At 36.9% G+C, this 18,871-nt stretch overlaps 2 protein-coding genes and 1 long non-coding RNA gene across 3 annotated transcripts in view; all 3 read left to right on the top strand.

Annotated features, from left to right (window-relative positions):
• Positions 1 to 2,408: 2,408 nt before the first annotated feature.
• On the top strand, positions 2,409 to 3,904 carry LOC128922467 (uncharacterized). Its single transcript, XR_008471671.1, has 3 exons — positions 2,409 to 3,464; positions 3,636 to 3,696; positions 3,764 to 3,904. It is a non-coding gene; the product is annotated as an uncharacterized LOC128922467 (long non-coding RNA).
• A 9,370-nt stretch (positions 3,905 to 13,274) lies between these two features.
• On the top strand, positions 13,275 to 14,691 carry LOC105219947 (protein NLRC3). Its single transcript, XM_011196307.3, has 2 exons — positions 13,275 to 13,788; positions 13,860 to 14,691. The coding sequence occupies exons 1-2, from the start codon at positions 13,386 to 13,388 to the stop codon at positions 14,600 to 14,602; spliced, it is 1,146 nt and encodes a 381-aa protein (XP_011194609.1). The 5' UTR covers positions 13,275 to 13,385; the 3' UTR covers positions 14,603 to 14,691.
• Positions 14,692 to 14,840: 149 nt separating this feature from the next.
• LOC105219948 (putative sodium-coupled neutral amino acid transporter 11) overlaps positions 14,841 to 18,871 on the top strand; it is a 64,599-nt gene continuing 60,568 nt past the window's right edge. Inside the window, exon 1 of the mRNA XM_054232992.1 lies at positions 14,841 to 16,800. Coding sequence (XP_054088967.1) covers positions 16,744 to 16,800 — 57 coding nt within the window. The 5' untranslated portion in view covers positions 14,841 to 16,743. The remainder of the gene's footprint in view (positions 16,801 to 18,871) is intronic.

Raw genomic sequence — 18,871 nt, 5'->3', positions numbered from 1 at the left:
TTAGGAATTACCTCAGTCCCCATATATTATGTATGATGATTTTCGTTATTCTATTGAACTTTATGCCGAATATTTGGGTCGAATTGTGTTATCTTTATAAAATTACATCAATAAATTGCGTGTATAAAATGTTCGGTTGTACCCGAACTTAGCCTTTCCTTACTTGTTTTTGCTGAAAATGTCGTTAATTTACAAAAAGGATCCAGTTTGACGTTCTTAGTTCTTATGTCATTAAAATGAAAAGACAAGGGATTTTAAAAATCGTAAACGAACATATGAGCTGCTAAAAATGGATAAATATCTTTATCCGTTTGTGAAATAAGAACTGGCAAGAGAGTTCTTTATTGTTGAAAGAAAAAGCCAAAAACCTGCATTAATAATTAAAGGAAAACGAAACTACTTTTTACGCTAGTCCTGGATGCAAAAAAAAAAAAACCGTCTCAGGGTCACCAGAGAAAACCGAGCCAAATGAAATATGTCTAGTAATGAAGACGTCGATCAAAACAGATGGTTCAAAAAAGTCCTCTTACATTTACTTACTTACGTTTGCTATTAAATCACTTAAGTAAAAAATTAATATGTATACGGAACAACAATAAAATGTGAAATTTAAATGTGTTTACATATATTACTGTTTACATAAATTAACTTATTCTTTTTGGGTATTCGAATACATGAATATTTGGCAAAGATGTACTGCCGTGGTTTTAATTAGTTTACGTTTTCGAACATGCTCTGTATACATAATCTCAACTTTTGAAACATTTTGACAACACACACTTTTCATTCCTGAAACTTTAATGAAGTGATCCGCTGATTTAATTATTAGTATTAATAATGTCTAACGAACAATATATTCAGACTTACTGCCAAATTTCGGTTTTTATTATTTGTGAATTCGGGGAATAGAGGATATTTTAAACAAAGAATTAAATTAAATTGTATCTTTCGGTATTTATATTGTGTCGTCGGAGCAAAATTGTTCATTGTACAACAATCTATATGTGATGCAATGTTGTGGTACTTATGCATATCCAAGTCTTCAGTTCTGATGTTATCTAATCTGATTAGAATATCTCTTCAATTAGCATACGGAAATCCGATGGCGAGACATCAAGGACGTGAATCAAGTAAATAATAGTAACAAATACAACACATAAAACACGCAATAACAATAACAGTTGAAGAAAAATAATTTATTATTGGCGCGTCTGGGAAGGAATTGAATTTGAAAGTGTAATTTAGACACTTATGGTTAAATGAATTTCAAATGTTTTGCAAAGCGTGTGAGCTCGACAGTACATACTACATGTAGATGTAGTGGGAGTATAATTCTTGAGCTTGAATTTATACATATTTCTATATATATATTGTATTGTATATACCCTGCAGTACAGCCGGTATGAATTTGTGAATTGCACTAGTGAATTCTTATATTACAAGTAACTAGAGAATTCACGACAACAAGGTAATTCAGAGAAGCAATAGTACATGAGCGAGATTGAGAGAGAAGAAAGGGCGATCTAGAGTACGTTGTTCTCAATAAGTACTCTCAGTAAAAATCAGCGTCAAATAAGGGTGGTAAAGCACATTTGAGAGATCTTAGCAAAAATAACGCAGAATAACAACGGCAGAGCAACTGGTAAGCTCCAGTTACCGATGCTTGGCTTGACCTAGAGAGACTTGAGAACTGTCACATAAAAGATCCGTTTAATGGACCTTGCATGTATTTGATTACCGAACGCATGACTTGACTTGAAAGTCTGTTGAATTTAGAACTCTAAGTTACGTTGACATTTGTACTGCTCTCCCTCTCTCACTGTTTCTCTTTTCATTCTCATTATGACACTATTCCAGTGTTGCCTGAATGTTTTCGTTTAAAATTAAATATGTTAAAATTCTAATCTTTAATATTTATAAATCTTCAAATAAAGAAAAAATTAGATAATTCAGAGGAAAATACCTTTTTCACAACAATTATTTTTTAATGTGTTTAATAAAAAAATCTTTTATTTTATTTATAACGCAAATACTTATTTAACTTTAAGTGCAATAAACAAATCAAATCAAATAGGTTCGATATGAGGATAATTTTTGCAACAGAAACATAACTATTGCGAATCTCTCCAAGAATTTGTGGTGATCTGTTCAAAAAAAAATATTTTGCGAATTTATGTAATGAAAAATTGATTGTAAATGTTCAAATACAATTTGAATAAATTATTTATTCACCTATCATTTATACGCTTGGCTCTAACAATTCTAAATATCGAAAAACTGAACTACGCGTGCACGTTTCTTTTGTGCTATTCTGCTCAGAGCTATATTCATATATGTATTTATTAAAGAGTTTTCTTTCAAACAGAAAATCTTAACGTGTTCACAGATTTCCTAACAGTGAAGTTTTTTTGTATACTAGTTTTAAAATCTTCAATCTTGGTGATATTTTAATTTAAAAAACTTAGTTTTAAAGCTAAATCTGAACATCTGGCAACTCTACCCAGAAACTATAATAATAACAGCTGAAGTTGAAGTTGTGTGAAGTATAACTGCATCTAAGTTTTCCAAGCCAAATTTTTCGAAGCTGAGTCAAGTCAAGCATCGGTAACTGGAGCTGTACAGTATGTACAAGTTGCGAATAATTATTGGTCATTATTGTTTTTGCCTACATTTCGGTCATTGAAACCATGATTCATGTGCTGAACACATAGAAGACGACAAGCGACGAGCGACATCTATCAAATATTAAAATACACGCGTTCTTATGGGCACAGATTTTTTGACAACAGCACGACTACGCGACAACAGGCTTGTAGTTGTCGTTGTCGCCAAATTAGAAATGTTTCTAATTTTGCCGACGACAATGGCCGCTGTAGAGCTGCCACTAACATGTGAAATGTAAAATTATTCAAAGTTCTCACAAGTATGACGTTATTTTGCCAGCAGAAACTTAAAATAGCTTTGATATATCATTTAAAATAAATAAATCGACCATTTATGCATTACCCATTTTTTGCGTAAATAATTTCACTTTAAACTAAATATGTAAATTTTATTGAAGTGAAAGATGTTAGTACGGCAACAATGAAATTGCTGTTTGATATGTCGCTGCCGTCTTCAAAATGTACAAGACGCTGGCTTCAAAGCGACATTTGTGATTAGCCGTCGCTACGTCGTGTCATGTCGTCGTCTTTGTGTTCAGCACTTCACTGTATTAAAAAAATAAGAAACCGGCGGTTTCTATGTAATTTGTAACTTTAGTTTTTCGACCAAACAGTCTTGTGGTTTATTCAATTGACTTCGCGTCGCGGTTGTGTGTTTTGATTTTTTAATATACATATTCATTATTAAAAAAGTGAATAAATAATTAATAAACAAAAAAGTATAAATTATTTATAGTGATAACAAAAAAGTGAAAATGACAAGAAACGTGGCAGCAGTAGGAAAGGAAATAAGTCTGCGAGGTAAGAATTAGATCATTCTGGCACAGAACTCAATGCATGCACCTACATGTTTAAGTTGAGAGTGCTTGCATGTGCCAAAAAAAGATTACTACTTAGTGAATATAATATATATTCATTCTATATTATATGTGAATTCATTAATACGATTTAAATATATATACTTCTTTATAGTTAGAGGTCAAAAATGGCAATCATATTGAAATTCTCATTAGGAAGTGCAGAACAGCGTGGAGTAAGTTATGCAATTTTATTAATTTTTTAATAAACACAAATCTTTAATAACAATCTTCCTTTTTCAGATAAAGCCTTTCCAAACTAATAGAATGGGTAAATAATCTCATTGGCCGACGCTTTTCAAGAGTACAATACAAATGGTAAATAAAAATTGTAAAGAAAATATTATAATAAAAATTAATATTTTAAATTTATTGCCATTTAAATATATTGTGTTTCTTACTTATTTATGGTACTGAAATAGAGGTAGGTAATGAAAAAGGTAGTGAATTATAACCGAATATATGTAGCGAGGTAGCTAGTGAAGTATAGGTGATGAAATCACTAGTGAGTAGTGTTAACTGGTTACCGCCAATGACATCGCCGTGTTAAATTCATGAGTGAATTGCATTGCGGTATTATGGGGGGTAACGAGTGGTGATTACCGGTAAGTAGTGAACTCACTAGTGTTTCACTGGTGAGCCGAACTGGCGGGTATATATCAGAGAGCTGCAACGGATATATCATTTTCGATCAGTCATGCTATTATTGCGTAGTGATTGTCAACGATTATTGGTTTTGTTTGTTTTGTTTACTTTTTATAATTCTTAATGACAACGATAGAAAATTCGGGTTGTGAGAACATTTCCAATGGCACAAACACCTTATCTGGTCTACACCTGAAATTTGTGATTTAAAAAAAATTAAAATATTTAAGTGCAATGAAATGTTTTTTATTTATGATTTATGAATTAATAAATAAAATAAGTTTTGAGTGAATTCTATTCTTAAATTGAATTATTCTTTTATAATATGTACTATGTACGTCTAATATTCAAATTATTCAACCAAAAAAGCTAAGACAGAACGCGTCATCCCGACGCCAACATACATACATATGTGTGTACGTATGTTTATCTATTATTTTTTGGTCTTCGAGTGCCACTCGAGTGTGTCGATCACAATCAACACGTGCACGACACACCCGAAAATATAATATACATAAAATCCGAGTTTGCTGCTTGCACTCGAAGATAGGACCGTCTTGATTGTTCGTTTGCGTTATTTTCGCTTCGGGTTCTAAACTCGATCGAACACGTGTTTGAAGAGTGTTACGACACACTCGTACCGAATTTAAGCTAGTGTGATTGAACACACTCGAACATACCCGAAGCTGCTCTCTGGTATATATGCACAACTAAGTAAGACAAGTGCGAAAATCAATGAATACACATTCAAACTAGTGTCCGACCGATACCCAATTTTTGGCCGAAGCCGATGCCGATGCCGATTCTTTCATGAACAAATTTATTTAGTTAACTAGTATAGTAACAACAACAAAACAAAAACAAATAACATCACAAAATAAGTAAAGAATCAGTTCATATGTAAATATGAAGGTGTTTATTAATTAATTTAGAATTAATATTCAAAACTATATAACGTTTTTTGTCTATACTAATATTATACGAGGGCTGCTATATATATTTCTGGCCTAGGCAACACTAAGTGTTGCCAGGTGCAATCTGACATTTCCATTGGAAAGTTTGACATTTTTTAGCATAACATCACTCAGAACGTTTTGTCATTTAATCGTGAATTGTTTTATTTACAGGGAATTAAAAAATTCATCTCGGCCAAAAAATGAAATTAACTCGTGAACATTTTCGTGCGATCATTTTTCACAACTTTTGACGTGGATTATCGCGACAAAGTGCATCGATGAACTAAAATCTTTGTATGGCTATGAAGCACCATCCTATAGCAATGTGAAAAACTGGTACAACGAATTCCATCGTGGCCGACGCTCGCTCATAGACGAATTCCGTGAAGGTCGTCCAAAAACAGCCATTGTGCCAGAAAACATCGATGTCGTACGTGAACTGATAATGCAAGACCGTCATATACCATACCTTCAGATAGATGCATGCCTATGCATTTCTCCCACCAGTATACATTCGATATTGCATGAACACCTGGCCGTAAAAAAGGTTCGCACAATTTGACAATCGCTCAAAAAAAGTGCTTCGAAAATTGGTTTGAGCGCATGCAAAAGTGAATAATTCTTGATGGAGAATATGTATGTACAATGGCATAAAGACCATTGAAAGTTTGAAAACCCCAATATTAGGTATCTGGGAGCTTGGGGAAGTTATGATCCGATTTCACACATTTTTGGCACGGAGACATATTATTGGAAGAAAAATATTCCCTCTGAATTTCTTCAAAATATCTGAGAGACTTACCTATATTTTCGGTAAACAATTTATTTGAAGCACTGAGGTTCTCATGTTGACTTATGGTTCGATTTCGGTGATATTTAGAAGAGCAATGCCACACTATAAATGCAGTATTTCTGCAAAGTTTTGTTCCGATATCTTCACTAGTGTTTACTTTATAGATTGCAAAGTAAACGATTCAGTTTGACTTCAAAGTTAAGGCAAGTAGGCGTGGTTGTGAACCGATTTGACCTATGTTTACACCATATCATTGGAATGACAGGGAAATATTACGAATCAAAGTTCATTGAAATTGGTCGAGTAGTTTCGGAGATATGGTTTTTGACCCATAAGTGGGGGGAACCACATACATTTAAAATTTTATAATATATACCGATTTGAGTGCAGCCCATCTGTACCATCTTTATAATGAATGAGGTTTCTGGTATTTTTCCTTACAGAATTAAAGCATTTTTATTAGTTTTCAACATAACCTTTCTATGGGAGGTAGGTTATAATCTGATTCCCTCCATTTTTGGACTGTATAAGGTAGTATATAAAAGAAACGACCCTAGAAAGTTTGGTTGATATAGCTTTAGTAGTTTACGAGATATGTACACAAAACTTAGTAGGGGCGGGACCATGCCCACTTCTCCAAAATAATTACATCCAAATATGACCCTTCATAGTGCGATCCTTTGTACCAAATTTTACTTTTATATCTTTATTTATGGCTTAGTTATGACACTTTATGTGTTTTCGGTTTTCGCCAATTTGTGGGTGTGGCAGTGGTCCGATTTTACCCATCTTCGAAAGCAACCTCAGGGTGCCAAGAAACACTCGTACCAAGTTTCAAGATATCTCAATTTTTACTCAAGTTACAGCTTGCACAGACGGACAGACGGACGGGCGGACAGACATCCGGATTTCAAATCTACCCGTCACCTTGATCACTTTGGTATATATAACTCTATATCTAACTCTTTTAGTTTTGGGTGTTACAAACAACCGTTATGTGAACAAAACTATTATACTCTCGTAGCAACTTTATTGCAAGCAACTTTGTTCCGAGAGTATAAAAAGGAAAGGAAATTGTATTAAATATATATACATGTATATAGTAAAGTCATGCTGAGTCTTGAGAATGCGTAATAGGCATGAAGCAAATGGCAGGTCAGGCCTTGAGCAAACCCAACATATCCGACTCACATGCGAGTACTAACTGATGTGTGGTTAGTTAAAACCAGGAGCTAATTTGTTTTGTTCTTTCCACTTTGCATTGCCTTCTCAAATGTTTGAAGACTTCGCGTGCCTGTCTCTGCCTTCAATCCGAAATACACAAGCATTATCTAAAGCACCCTGCCGAAAATGCTTAACTATCATATACTTTACCACTGTAAGTAAACACTAAAACCTGATTTATATTCCTTAACTCTGTTGCAGATTTCTTATGGTCTCATTTGTATCGCTTCTTTTCAAATGACTGGAATCAAAATCAAACCATGTAATTTAACATATCTTTGGGCTTATTGGGAGTATTAGAATATAAGATTAAAATAATTTAGAAATGTATTTGAGCTTTTTTCTACGGTCAAGAGTAATATTTGCAACATTACTGTAGATGCAGTTTGCTTTCCTGCAGGTTGCTAAAGAATACAAAATCTGAAACATCTGTATGACAACGACTACACAATGATGATATTTGCAACATTACTGTAGATGCAGTTTGCTTTCCTGCAGGTTGCTAAAGAATACAAAATCTGAAACATCTGTATGACAACGACTACACAATGATGTTAAGTAGGCGTTCGAGAAGTGTGTTGATTTTTAAAATTGAAAATAAGTGCATGTGCACATGCACTGCTGACCTAAACTGCGACAGTCTGTCTGTAATGGCTCGAAGCGATCGGCAAGCTCGTGCCAAATCTGACATGATGATTGAGACGAAGGCACAGTAGACTAAGGACAGAGGTTGGGAAACAAGTGCATGTCTGCAACTGTCTGAGGTTTTGCAGCTAGGTAAAGTGATGTGAAAAAGCAACACAACAATTAAAACACCAAAAATAATGGATTTCGATTGGCTGGATGGCTTGCTGGCTGGCTGATATATACATACGTATACGTATGTATGTATGTGTGTGTTAGCCTGTATATGGAGCGGCCAAGGCAGACAGACAGGTAAACAGGTAGAGGAAATCAAATACGTAATTTCACACACGAAACTCCGTCACAGTGTGCAATCTTATATGTTCGGCTGAACTAATAGTACCAAATTCCAAATTCTATTTTATATTAACCGTACTGTAACATTGTGACTTCTCAGTATAACCCATAGCTGCAGATCCAGTGTAGACGACGGATGTTCCATTTTATATTATCATTATTGTTCATATAACTCAAATCCAATTGCTGGATTCGCTAACTAGAAATTTAAGTCATAATAAAGAAAATATATGTTTATTAAGATTTCGTTTGAGTATTTATGAACTTGAACACAGTGGCGCTCGATAACCTATACACATTGTTTATTGTTGTCTGACATTCGGCTGCACTCGTTAACAGAGCTCAGATAGTCGGTCATTAAGTCAGACATACAAATTTAGGTAGCCCTTGTTTAGCCATTTACTGCCCGTTCGGACGTCTGTTGCCGAGTCTACGCAGACGATGTTAAGGCATCCAATTTTATTTAAATTGCATCGTCAAATTGCGGGAGCAGAGGACGACGCGTGCATTTCACCATTTGCGCTTTGGTGTTTAGAGTCCAATTTGGAATGCATGCTTCATACAGGTCAAAGCGTACAGCAAGCTATTGGCAAGTGAGTAATTATATCTGTCTGGGTACGGCGCGAAATTATGTTTGCATTCTTTTTTTCACTAACCACTATTAAATTTTTATGGATGCACTTTTCGCCCAGTGATGTAGAGAATTTCAAGGTTCAGATGATAGGTACATGACAGAATTTTACGCATATAATGTGAAATTTAATATTCTTACCGAAATATTCGCATTTCTATGTACATATATTAAAGAGGGTTTTTATGTTATTTGCAGTTTTTGTATGTGGGGATTGCTATGATGTGCAAAAATACCTTTTGTTACAATTTCAAAAGGTAAGATCCACTAATAAAACATTATTTTCTTTTATATAAGGTGAAGAAAAATTAGTTTAACTTTGGTTATAGTTTTATAGGAGCATATAAAACGTCCTAATGCTATAATTCTATATATTTACTATTAGGTTGATTTTATATCTCAAATATCAAACACTAGGTAATGGGTGATCCATTTCGAGGTTCGCTATTTTTTTTAAAGAAAAAACACAAAAAATTCAATAGAATTTTGCCTGAAAACGGTGGAACTTCTTGGATCAGTTCAGTTCGGTGCGAACGGCACCGAATCGACTCTCCACGGTCTTCGTGTACACTCTCAGATACGGTTGCTATATTTTCTTCAATGGGCTCTGGACGTTGTCTATTCGGTCGAATATTAATCCAATAATGAATGCTGGATCTCAAGATGGGTGATGTTGATGCGAATAGTACGTTCAGTAGGCAGATTATGTTGACCATAAGTTGAACGAATGCCCGAAACACATTCCTTTTAGCCTCGATAGACAGCCTCCAGTTGATTTTTCGCTAATTATAAATGGTATCTAGGATAGGTAGACCATAGGCGATCCCATATATTGATATATTAAGTGACGCTTGCTGTCACTGTGCAAGCAGTTGTAGATATAATATGTATAATGTTGTAAACGTTGCTATCCACGTATCCACGTTCAAGTATAAATTTCAAGTATATGCTGCTCTAAATATTATTTAAAACTTTATTAATTGTGTCTCTACCACAAGCCAATACTTCCAAACATTATTTAGAAAACGTTATAAATAATCCAAGTACACTATAATCCCAAGTCGATTATAACGATGTATATCGGAAGGTCAAAAACATCGGTTTTCCTCGATGCATCGTATAGCAAACATCGATGTTTTTCTGCATCCCTACTTCACATTCTTAAGAATAGCAACTTTTTTTTTTATTGAAACGTAATTAGATGTAGTTTTACATTTCATATGATTGCAACTAGTGAAACAAAACAAAATTGTACTAACAAGCAATATTTTTCTAATTTTAAAAGATAAATACAATATAAGCGTTTTTTTTCAGAAAATAAATATTACATATAATACTTTTTATTTTCGTATAAGTTCGTAGAATGTTGTTCGCTTTAGTCGACGCCTGCTATTTCTAATCTCTCCTAGTCGTCTGGCTTCTGCGTTTACGTAATTTTGCAACCTCGCTGAATGTTTCAATGCCGTCTCGTGAATAACTTCCCGGACCATTTTTATATGAAGATCACGGTGCAGGTCTGAATTACGTATATACCACGGGGCATTTACAAATTTGCGTAGGACTTTATAGCAACTAACATTACATTACTTACTCCCTTGTGTGTTTTGATTTCTTCGCAATATATAAGTATTTTGTGAAATATAATATTATATTTCTTAATTTGTTAAAAAGATGTTTATCAAATATTTAAAGATAAGGGGTGATGAAGTTTTAATAAACAAGATAGGCAGTTTAAATTTTCCTTCTGTTGCTTAATTCGAGAATAAATAGAATACATGTACTTCTTCTCTTGACACCGCTTACGCGGTTATAGCCGAGTCCACAACAGCGTGCCACTCATCTGTCATGTGAAAACAGGTCCTTTTCCCCCTGGTACTTCCAAGGGAGTGGAGGCCTCCCTCTTCCTCGGCTTCCACCAGCGGGTACTACATCGAACACTTTCAGAACAGGAGCACTTTCGTCCATTCGAACAACATGACCTAGCCAGCGTAGTCGCTGTCTTTTTATTCGCTGGAATATGTCTATGTCGTGGAGTAACACATACAGCTCATCATTCCATCTTCTGCGGTATTCGCCGTTGCCAATGTTTAAGGGACCATAAATCTTCCGCAAAACCTTTCTCTCAAAAACTCCTAGTGCCGTCTCATCGGATGCTGACATCATTAACGCTTCTGCACCATACAGCAGGACGGGAATGATGAGGGACTTGTAGAGTTTAGTTTTCTACTTATTTCTAGGTATTTCTATTTCTTTCTAGGTATACGAAATTATCTACAACTTCAAAGTTATGACCAGACATGGGCAAAGTCTTAGCAGGTGCTAAAAGAGCGTAAGTGATCGTATATGTACACACACTGATTGTCACTAACACGCACAAGCGAAGAGCGTAAAACGAGCACCTACGATGGGACAAAACGATAAATAAACGACGATAAAATCAGTCTGCAATCAGCAGTTGACTGTGCAGGTCGTTGCGGACGAAGTTGTATATTTTACGTATGGAATAAAAACAATCTTTGCATTATAAAATAGCACTAAATTACTTTTTTAAATTATTATATTATCCAATTTTACTATAATTTATATTAAATATAAATTATTATTAATTTTTACATTCATTAGCACGTGCGTATATTCGCATTGTACAACCGTGCGGCATAGACCTGCTCGCTCAACCTCTGCAAGCAGACTGAATATTTTTGATTGCTGATTCGTTTGGTACCACAGTAAGCACACTAACACAATCTTATTTTGTGATGCTCGTTTGATTGTGGTGGTGCCCATCCCTGGTTATGACAACAGTGACGTGGGAGCCAAGACGCGAATGCGCTGGCTGTTTGGTTGATGACAGGAAATATTTCGTCTTGTCCTCATTCACCACCAGACCCATGCGATTCGCTTCCTTATCCAGGCGGATAAAAGCAGAACTTACGCGCCGTGTTGTTTTCAATGATGTCGATATCATCGGCGTACGCCAGTAGCTGTACACTCTTATAGAATATTGTACCTTCTCTGTTTAGCTCTATTTTTTCCAACATCAGGTTAAAGAAGTCACACCATAGCGAGTCACCTTGTCTGAAACCTCGTTTGGTACAGCTTCACAGTCGTATTAGTTTTGCGGGGATACCAAATTCAGAAATCGCGGCATAAAGGCAGCTCCTTTTCGTGCTGTCGAAAGCAGCTTTAAAATCGACAAAGAGATGGTGTGTGTCGATCCTCTTTTCACGGGTCTTCTCCAAGATTTGGCGAATGGTGAATATCTGGTCAGTTGTTGATTTTCCAGGTCTAAAGCCACACTGATAAAGTCCAATCAGTTTGTCCATGGTGGGCTTTAGTCTTTCACACTGTACGCTCGATAGAACCTTATAAGCGATGTTGAGGAGGCTTATCCCACGGTAATTGGCGCAGATTGTGGGGTCTCCCTTTTTGTGGATTGGGCAGAGTACACTGAGATTCCAATCGTCGTTCATGCTTTCTTCCGACCATATTCCACAAAGAAGCTGATGCATGCACCTTATCAGCTCTACGCCGCCGTATTTGAAAAGCTCGGCCGCAATCTATCGACCCCCGCCGCCTTGTTGTTATTCAAGAGGGTAATTGCTATTCTAATTTCTTCAACGTTGGGCAACGGAACATCTGTTCCATCGTCGTCGATTCGGGAATCGGGTTCGCCATCTCCTGGTGTTGTACTTTCACTGCCATTCAGCAGGCTGGAGAAGTGTTCCCTCCACAAACACAGTATACTCTGGTCATCAACAACTAGGTCACCTCTGGGGGTCCTACAGGAGTGTTCTCCGGTCTTGAAAACTTCAAGATAATGGTCCGAGTCGATGTTGGAACCACGAAGCGTATATCAAAAACACTGGAGACATGTCGACCATCTATCACAACATGATCGATCTGGTTGCGAGTGATTCGATCGGGCGACAGCCAAGTAGCTTGATGGATTTTCTTATGCTGGAATCTAGTACTACATACGACCATATTTCGGGCCCCAGCGAAGTCGATCAGCCTCAGACCGTTTGGCGATGTTTCGTCATGGAGGCTGAATTTTCCGACTGTTGTGCCAAAGACACCTTCTTTACCCACCCTAGCGTTGAATACATGTACACTGCTTATAAAAATCTCTATAAATTTAAAATCGTCGTCCACATTATTTAGTTCGTTTTCAAACTCGCAAATAAAAAGTGAGTATCACTTTGTATCACAGCTGTCAACGCATTCAAAAGTGCATTTATGGAGGTTCTCGACATATACACAGTCAAGCGCATTTAACTTAAGCTTATCGCATACGCGAGCTATGTAACTTAAGCTTATGGCTTTGTATCTCTTCTATTTCTTGAGGTTTTTGTCGGGTTTGACATTATGGCATATTAGTTAAGGCTCATAATGGTTATGGTCGGCTAGCATTTATTTATTTTCTATTTAAAATTTTCTATCGTGGAGATCAAGCGTACGAAAACAACGTACTACATACTCTTTAATTTATATATAAAGTAGCAATATTTTTATATAATTTGAGCAAGCCAAGAATTTGTAGAAAGTAGTAGATTTCAAGACATAAAACAATTTTTTTATTAAAATATATAAAATTTTTGAAATATATGAGTTATCTAGCAACAATTTCACGGCGTCATGTGCGAAAACTACAAAATATGTCCGCAGCCATTGGAGGAGAAATCGAGGAGACCATTTACACTTTTGCTTCTGGACTGCTGGCAAAGAGAATATGACAGACGTCCTTATCGGAATTTCCGTTTCAATCTTCTTGAATTTGAAAATCGTTTGCGTCGAAAATTTCATCCAGTTTATGATTTTTTGGTGGTTGTTAGCTTTTTAAAAAGAAGAACCCTCTGTACAGTGCGACTGACAGGCATTCACTTGCTACCTTATGAGCATGATGTACTTCTGAGTTTTATCGAAAGTCTTGTACCAGTTAGTCGCATTGAATTGCGTCTAATGCAGTTGCCAACAAGATTTTTTGAGCTGCTGCAAAATAGAGGTGCACGGATGAAAGTTAAAGATCTGATATTGGAAGGTTAGTGAAGTCGGAGTATTTGTCGTATTTTTGGGATTTCTTACATATGTATATACTTATCTGCAATGCAGGAACAATTGTAACGACACCAGATATCGAGGCTCTGCATGAGTTCATTATCGAATCGAAAATTCTTCGGCATTTAAACGTTTCGAATTGTAGTATCACTCAATATGATTTTCCATTACTTGCCGATGCCATTTATAAGTCCAATTCTATTCGAAGTTTCGTTTGTAATCGTCTAATGGGCAAACGAATTACTTTGGACACGACTAAGATTGCACATACAGTGTCATCACTTATTTGGCAGAACAAGCTGGAAGAACTCGAAATGCAAAAATGTGAATTTCAATCTCGTGATATGGAAATAATAAGCGAGTACTTGAAAACGCCACAGAGCAAAATTCGAAAACTAAACTTTGCCTACAATTGCATTGGATGTGACGGCACTGAGTACCTTTTCCGTGCTATAGTCCTCAGCAACACTTTAACACATTTAAATATTGGTAGTAATAAGTTGGGAACTCATGGCGGGCGAACAGTGGCCAAGTATCTCAGTTCTTGTTACTTTCTAGTCTATCTTAATATTACTTGGAATCACATTTGTCCCGATGCAATGAATTTAATTTTAACAACAATTAAAAAGCCTCTTAAACTACATAGGCTTGAAGTTAATGGAAATCAATTTGATGGCAAGTCCGCTAGTATTTTGCGACGCTTGCTCGATGCTGGAGTTTTGACTCAAGAGGTGATCGACATAGTATCTGTTTTCGACGAAAGTATCTTTGATTATCGAGTCACGCGATACGACTAAACATTTGTTAGACTGTATAAATTTACATTTGTACCCATACAAATGTATGTATATTAAAATGATGTAAAAATATACTGCAAAAGAGTGTATTAGTTGTGTTTTCGTCCGAAAATTTAATGTTTAAGCAAGTGTGCTTGATGTTAGTCAACCTGCGCTCTTTATCGGTCATAGCCGAGTTTACAACAGCGCGTCATTCGTTCTTCCTTTTCGCTGTTTGTCGCTTTGTCTAAGGTCTGATTATTAACGATGACTGAGCCCTGCTGTTGTACAGGTAGAATTGAAGGTTATTGGCTTATCCGAAAATAAATCTTAAGGGTAAACCTTACGACATGATGTGATAGTAGTATGGCATTTTCTTACCAATTCAACGCGTTTGTCTACGGTCACACTAACGAAGGGGGTTCTTCTCGTGCGATTTTTTGTTCAGCTAAGGGCTATGATGTTCATATCATAAGAATATTTTTAATGAAAAGTGATTGCCTCAAACATCTAATTCACATCATAAAGCTTTTGTATTTACGTTATTTAGTCGTAATCTTGTCTCTCTTTATCTTGCACACACATTCTACTCGTACACGTTCCCGCATCGAAGTCATGCACCGGAACTTTGGTTTTGCTTTTTCAAAGCTACTAATGATTTCATGATGAATACATAACCGCTTGAAAGCTTTCCACTGCTTAGGCAAAGCTCGCCGCTCGAATTCAAACCTACGACTACTAATAAATATACTCACATACATACATATGCATGTATATACATATGAAAATAATATTCATAGTACTGGTTTTAAATAAAAAACCATAAAGTTTTGCTGGTTTCTGAAGTACTTTATTTAACCAAGGACGTACACAACTAAATATACAATAATACAAAATAATCTGCAATAAGACAAACTTCTGTTGCTAGGGCCTCACAAAGATCTTTTTTAATGCGATAATTGATATTAAGGACAGCGATTTTGATTTGATTATGGCAATTGTTAGAACTAATCTGGCAACGCTAGACAAATATGAGTGTTGTTCCTTAGAGCCGAGAGTAGAGCGATAAAATGCATGCTGGCCAGCTATTAGGGAAGAGAGTTGAGAATATTTATTGCAAACGGCGAGAAGGACGATGGTGTTATCCTCTCGCATGAAGTTTACCATTATAGCGTAGCAAGCAAGCAGTTACAACTCGACCGTATAACGTGTAAGACGCCAAATTGTTGTCACCGCCGCAACTGTGTCATATAACAAAAACAACTGCTTGAACATTTTTGAACTTGACAGTGAATAACGTTGCAATAACGAACGTAACCGCAATTAAATTAGTTATGTATTTTTATTGTATTATGTAAAACGCAAAGACAAGTGCTAACATCCCGAGCAACTGTATTATAATAGAGTGCTGAAAAAGGTAAAAGCGGAACAAAAAATCAATCAATTTCTACATGTGGACAAAACGATAGCAACATACAATTGAACGAAGTGCGGCACGAGACTTCACCTAACTAATGTTAACAAGCCAATGATTATGTAGAAAAGGAAGAGACCTTCAAATAACATACAATCCGACAGTAAAATTCACAACACATATAGCCGCACATACGAAAACGACAGCTCGCAAAGTACAGCCGCCCTTCTAAGTCAGAGCACTCGTGGGAGTCAGGCACTTGAAATTCGTAATTTGTGATTCGCATTTACACAATCACTTCTCGCCCATCTACCTCGCCACCTCAAGTCAAACCATCAACACACCCACTCTAAAAAACAGCAATACACAAATCCGACCGATTGTCACATCTGTTTCGTTGTCGCAGGTCGGCAGATAAGCGAAACACTAAAACAATCTAAAACAAACAAATAATTTATACCTTCAACGCAATAACAGAGAAAGTAACACCCAAAATTGTATACCGTTCCCACTGTAAAGACTCAAGGTGTATTACTAAAACAAGGCAACCTTGAATATTTCCCTGATAAAAATATATACCAAATTGAGTAAAAATAACTGAAAGTGCTTACTTTAAATATATAAAAACATATGTATATATGTATAGAGTATATATAATTGTGGATTTTGCTGTTTATTCCTTACTTCCTCAAAGATTCGAAATAAACACTGTTAATTACTCTCTAAGGATCGTAATCTTCTAATCAGAATGAGTGACAGCCGCCGCAATACTGCTACCGAGTTCAGTTACATCCTTCAAAGACAGGTAAGATAATCGATATTTCAATAGGATTAACCTTCAATGTATACAAGGAAGCAATTTTTTTTATTACAATTGTACCTAGTATACAATGATTAAATACTAACAACAATTCATTTCTAATAAGTTAAACATAATAATTAAAAGCTAAATGTTAGAGAAATTCATTTGCTGCTACAGTTGCCTTGCTAAGTCTGAAGGCCTCTTACGTTTAAAGTGAGAAGGCGAAGCCCGCATGAAGTACCAATGAAAAATCGACGAAAAATGCTCGAAAATTTTATGAAAAAAATGAAGCGACTTAACGAAGGTTTCAAGACCGGAGCATCCTCATGTAGAGACCAAGGTGGTAATCTGGTAACCGATGTCCACGGCATACTGGGATTATGGAGGGAACATTTCTCCGACCTGCTGAATGGCAGTGAAAGTACAACACCAGGAGATGGCGAGCCCGATCCCCCAATCGATGACGATGGAGCAGATGTTCCATTACCCGACTATGAAGAAATCGGAATAGCAATTACCCGCTTGAAGAACAACAAAGCAGCGGGGGCCGATAGATTACTGGCAGAGCTATTCAAATACGGCGGCGAAGAACTGATAAGGTGCATGCATCAGCTTCTTTGCAGAATATGGGCGGAAGAAAGCACGCCTGACGATTGGAATCTCAGTGTGCTCTGCCCAATCCATAAAAAGGGAGATCCCACAATCTGCGCCAATTACCGTGGGATAAGCCTCCTAAAAATCGCATATAAGGTTCTATTGAGCGTACTGTGTGAAAGACTAAAGCTCACCGTCAACAAACTGATTGGACTTTATCAGTGTGGCTTTAGACCTGGAAAATCAACAACTGACCAGATATTCACCATGCGCCAAATCTTGGAGAAGACTCGTGAAAAGAGGATCGACACACACCACCTTTTTGTCGATTTTAAAGCTGTTTTCGACAGCACGAAAAGGAGCTGCCTTTAAGCCGCGATGTCTGAATTTGATATCCCCGCAAAACTAATACGGTTGTGTAAGTTGACGTTGAGCAACACCATTCGATACCAAACGAGGTTTCAGACAAGGTGAGTCACTATCGTGCGACTTCTTTAACTTGATGCTGGAAAAAATTATAAGAGCTGCAGAGCTAAATAGAGAAGGTACAATCTTCTATAAGAGTGTACTGCTCCTGGCGTACGCCGATGATATTGATATCATCGGAAGCAACAACCGCGCCGTTAGTTCTGCTTTTTCCCGGCTGGATAAGGAAGCGAAGCGAATGGGTCTGGAGTTGAACGAGGACAAGACGAAATATATCCTGTCATCAAACAAACAGTCAGCGCACTCGCGTCTTGGCTCCCACGACACTGTTGACAGCCATAACTTTGAAGTAGTAGATAGTTTCGTATATCTGGGAACCAGCATCAACAGCACGAACAATGTCAGCCTCGAAATCCAACGCAGAATCACTCTTGCCAACAGGTGCTACTTTGGACTGAGTAGGCAATTGAACAGTAAAGTCCTCTCTCGACGAACCAAAATCAAACTCTACAAGTCGCTTATCATTCCCGTCTGCTTTATGGTGCAGAAGTTTGGACGATGTCAACATCAGATGAGACGACATCATTTTCGAGAGGAAAATTTTGCGCAAGATTTATGGTCCTCAGAACATTGGCAACGGTGAGTACCGCAGACGATGGAACGATGAGCTGCACGAGTTATACGACGACATTGACATAGTTCAGCGAATAAAAAGACAGCGGCTACGCTGGCTAGGTCATGTTGTCCGAATGGACGAAAACACTCCAGCCCTGAAAGTGTTCGATGCAGTACCCGCCGGAGGAAGTCGAAGAAGGGGAAGGTCTCCACTCCGTTGGAGCGACCAGGTGGAGAGCGAGCTGGTTACACTTGGGATCTCCAACTGGCGAAGGAGAGAGAGAAGTGGCGCACTATCGTCGATTCGTCTATAACCGGCTAAACGGTTGCAACGCCAATCACACACACTGAATTCACACCAAGATCACGGTGAAGGTCAGCAGACCTAACATACCAAGGAGCATTAACTATACTTCTTAGTACCTTATTTTGCAAGCGC

The sequence above is a fragment of the Zeugodacus cucurbitae genome, chromosome 6 (genome assembly GCF_028554725.1).
Source record: "Zeugodacus cucurbitae isolate PBARC_wt_2022May chromosome 6, idZeuCucr1.2, whole genome shotgun sequence".
NCBI classification, from domain to species: Eukaryota; Metazoa; Arthropoda; class Insecta; order Diptera; family Tephritidae; genus Zeugodacus; species Zeugodacus cucurbitae.
This window is presented reverse-complemented; position numbering and strand designations above follow the sequence as displayed.

Coding starts and splice junctions, on each gene's coding strand:
- LOC105219947 (XM_011196307.3), top strand. CDS start 13,386: ATGTGCGAAAACTACAAAATATGTCCGCAGCCATTGGAGGAGAAATCG. Junction 13,789..13,859: donor TAAAGATCTGATATTGGAAG/GTTAGTGAAGTC, acceptor TCTGCAATGCAG/GAACAATTGTAACGACACCA.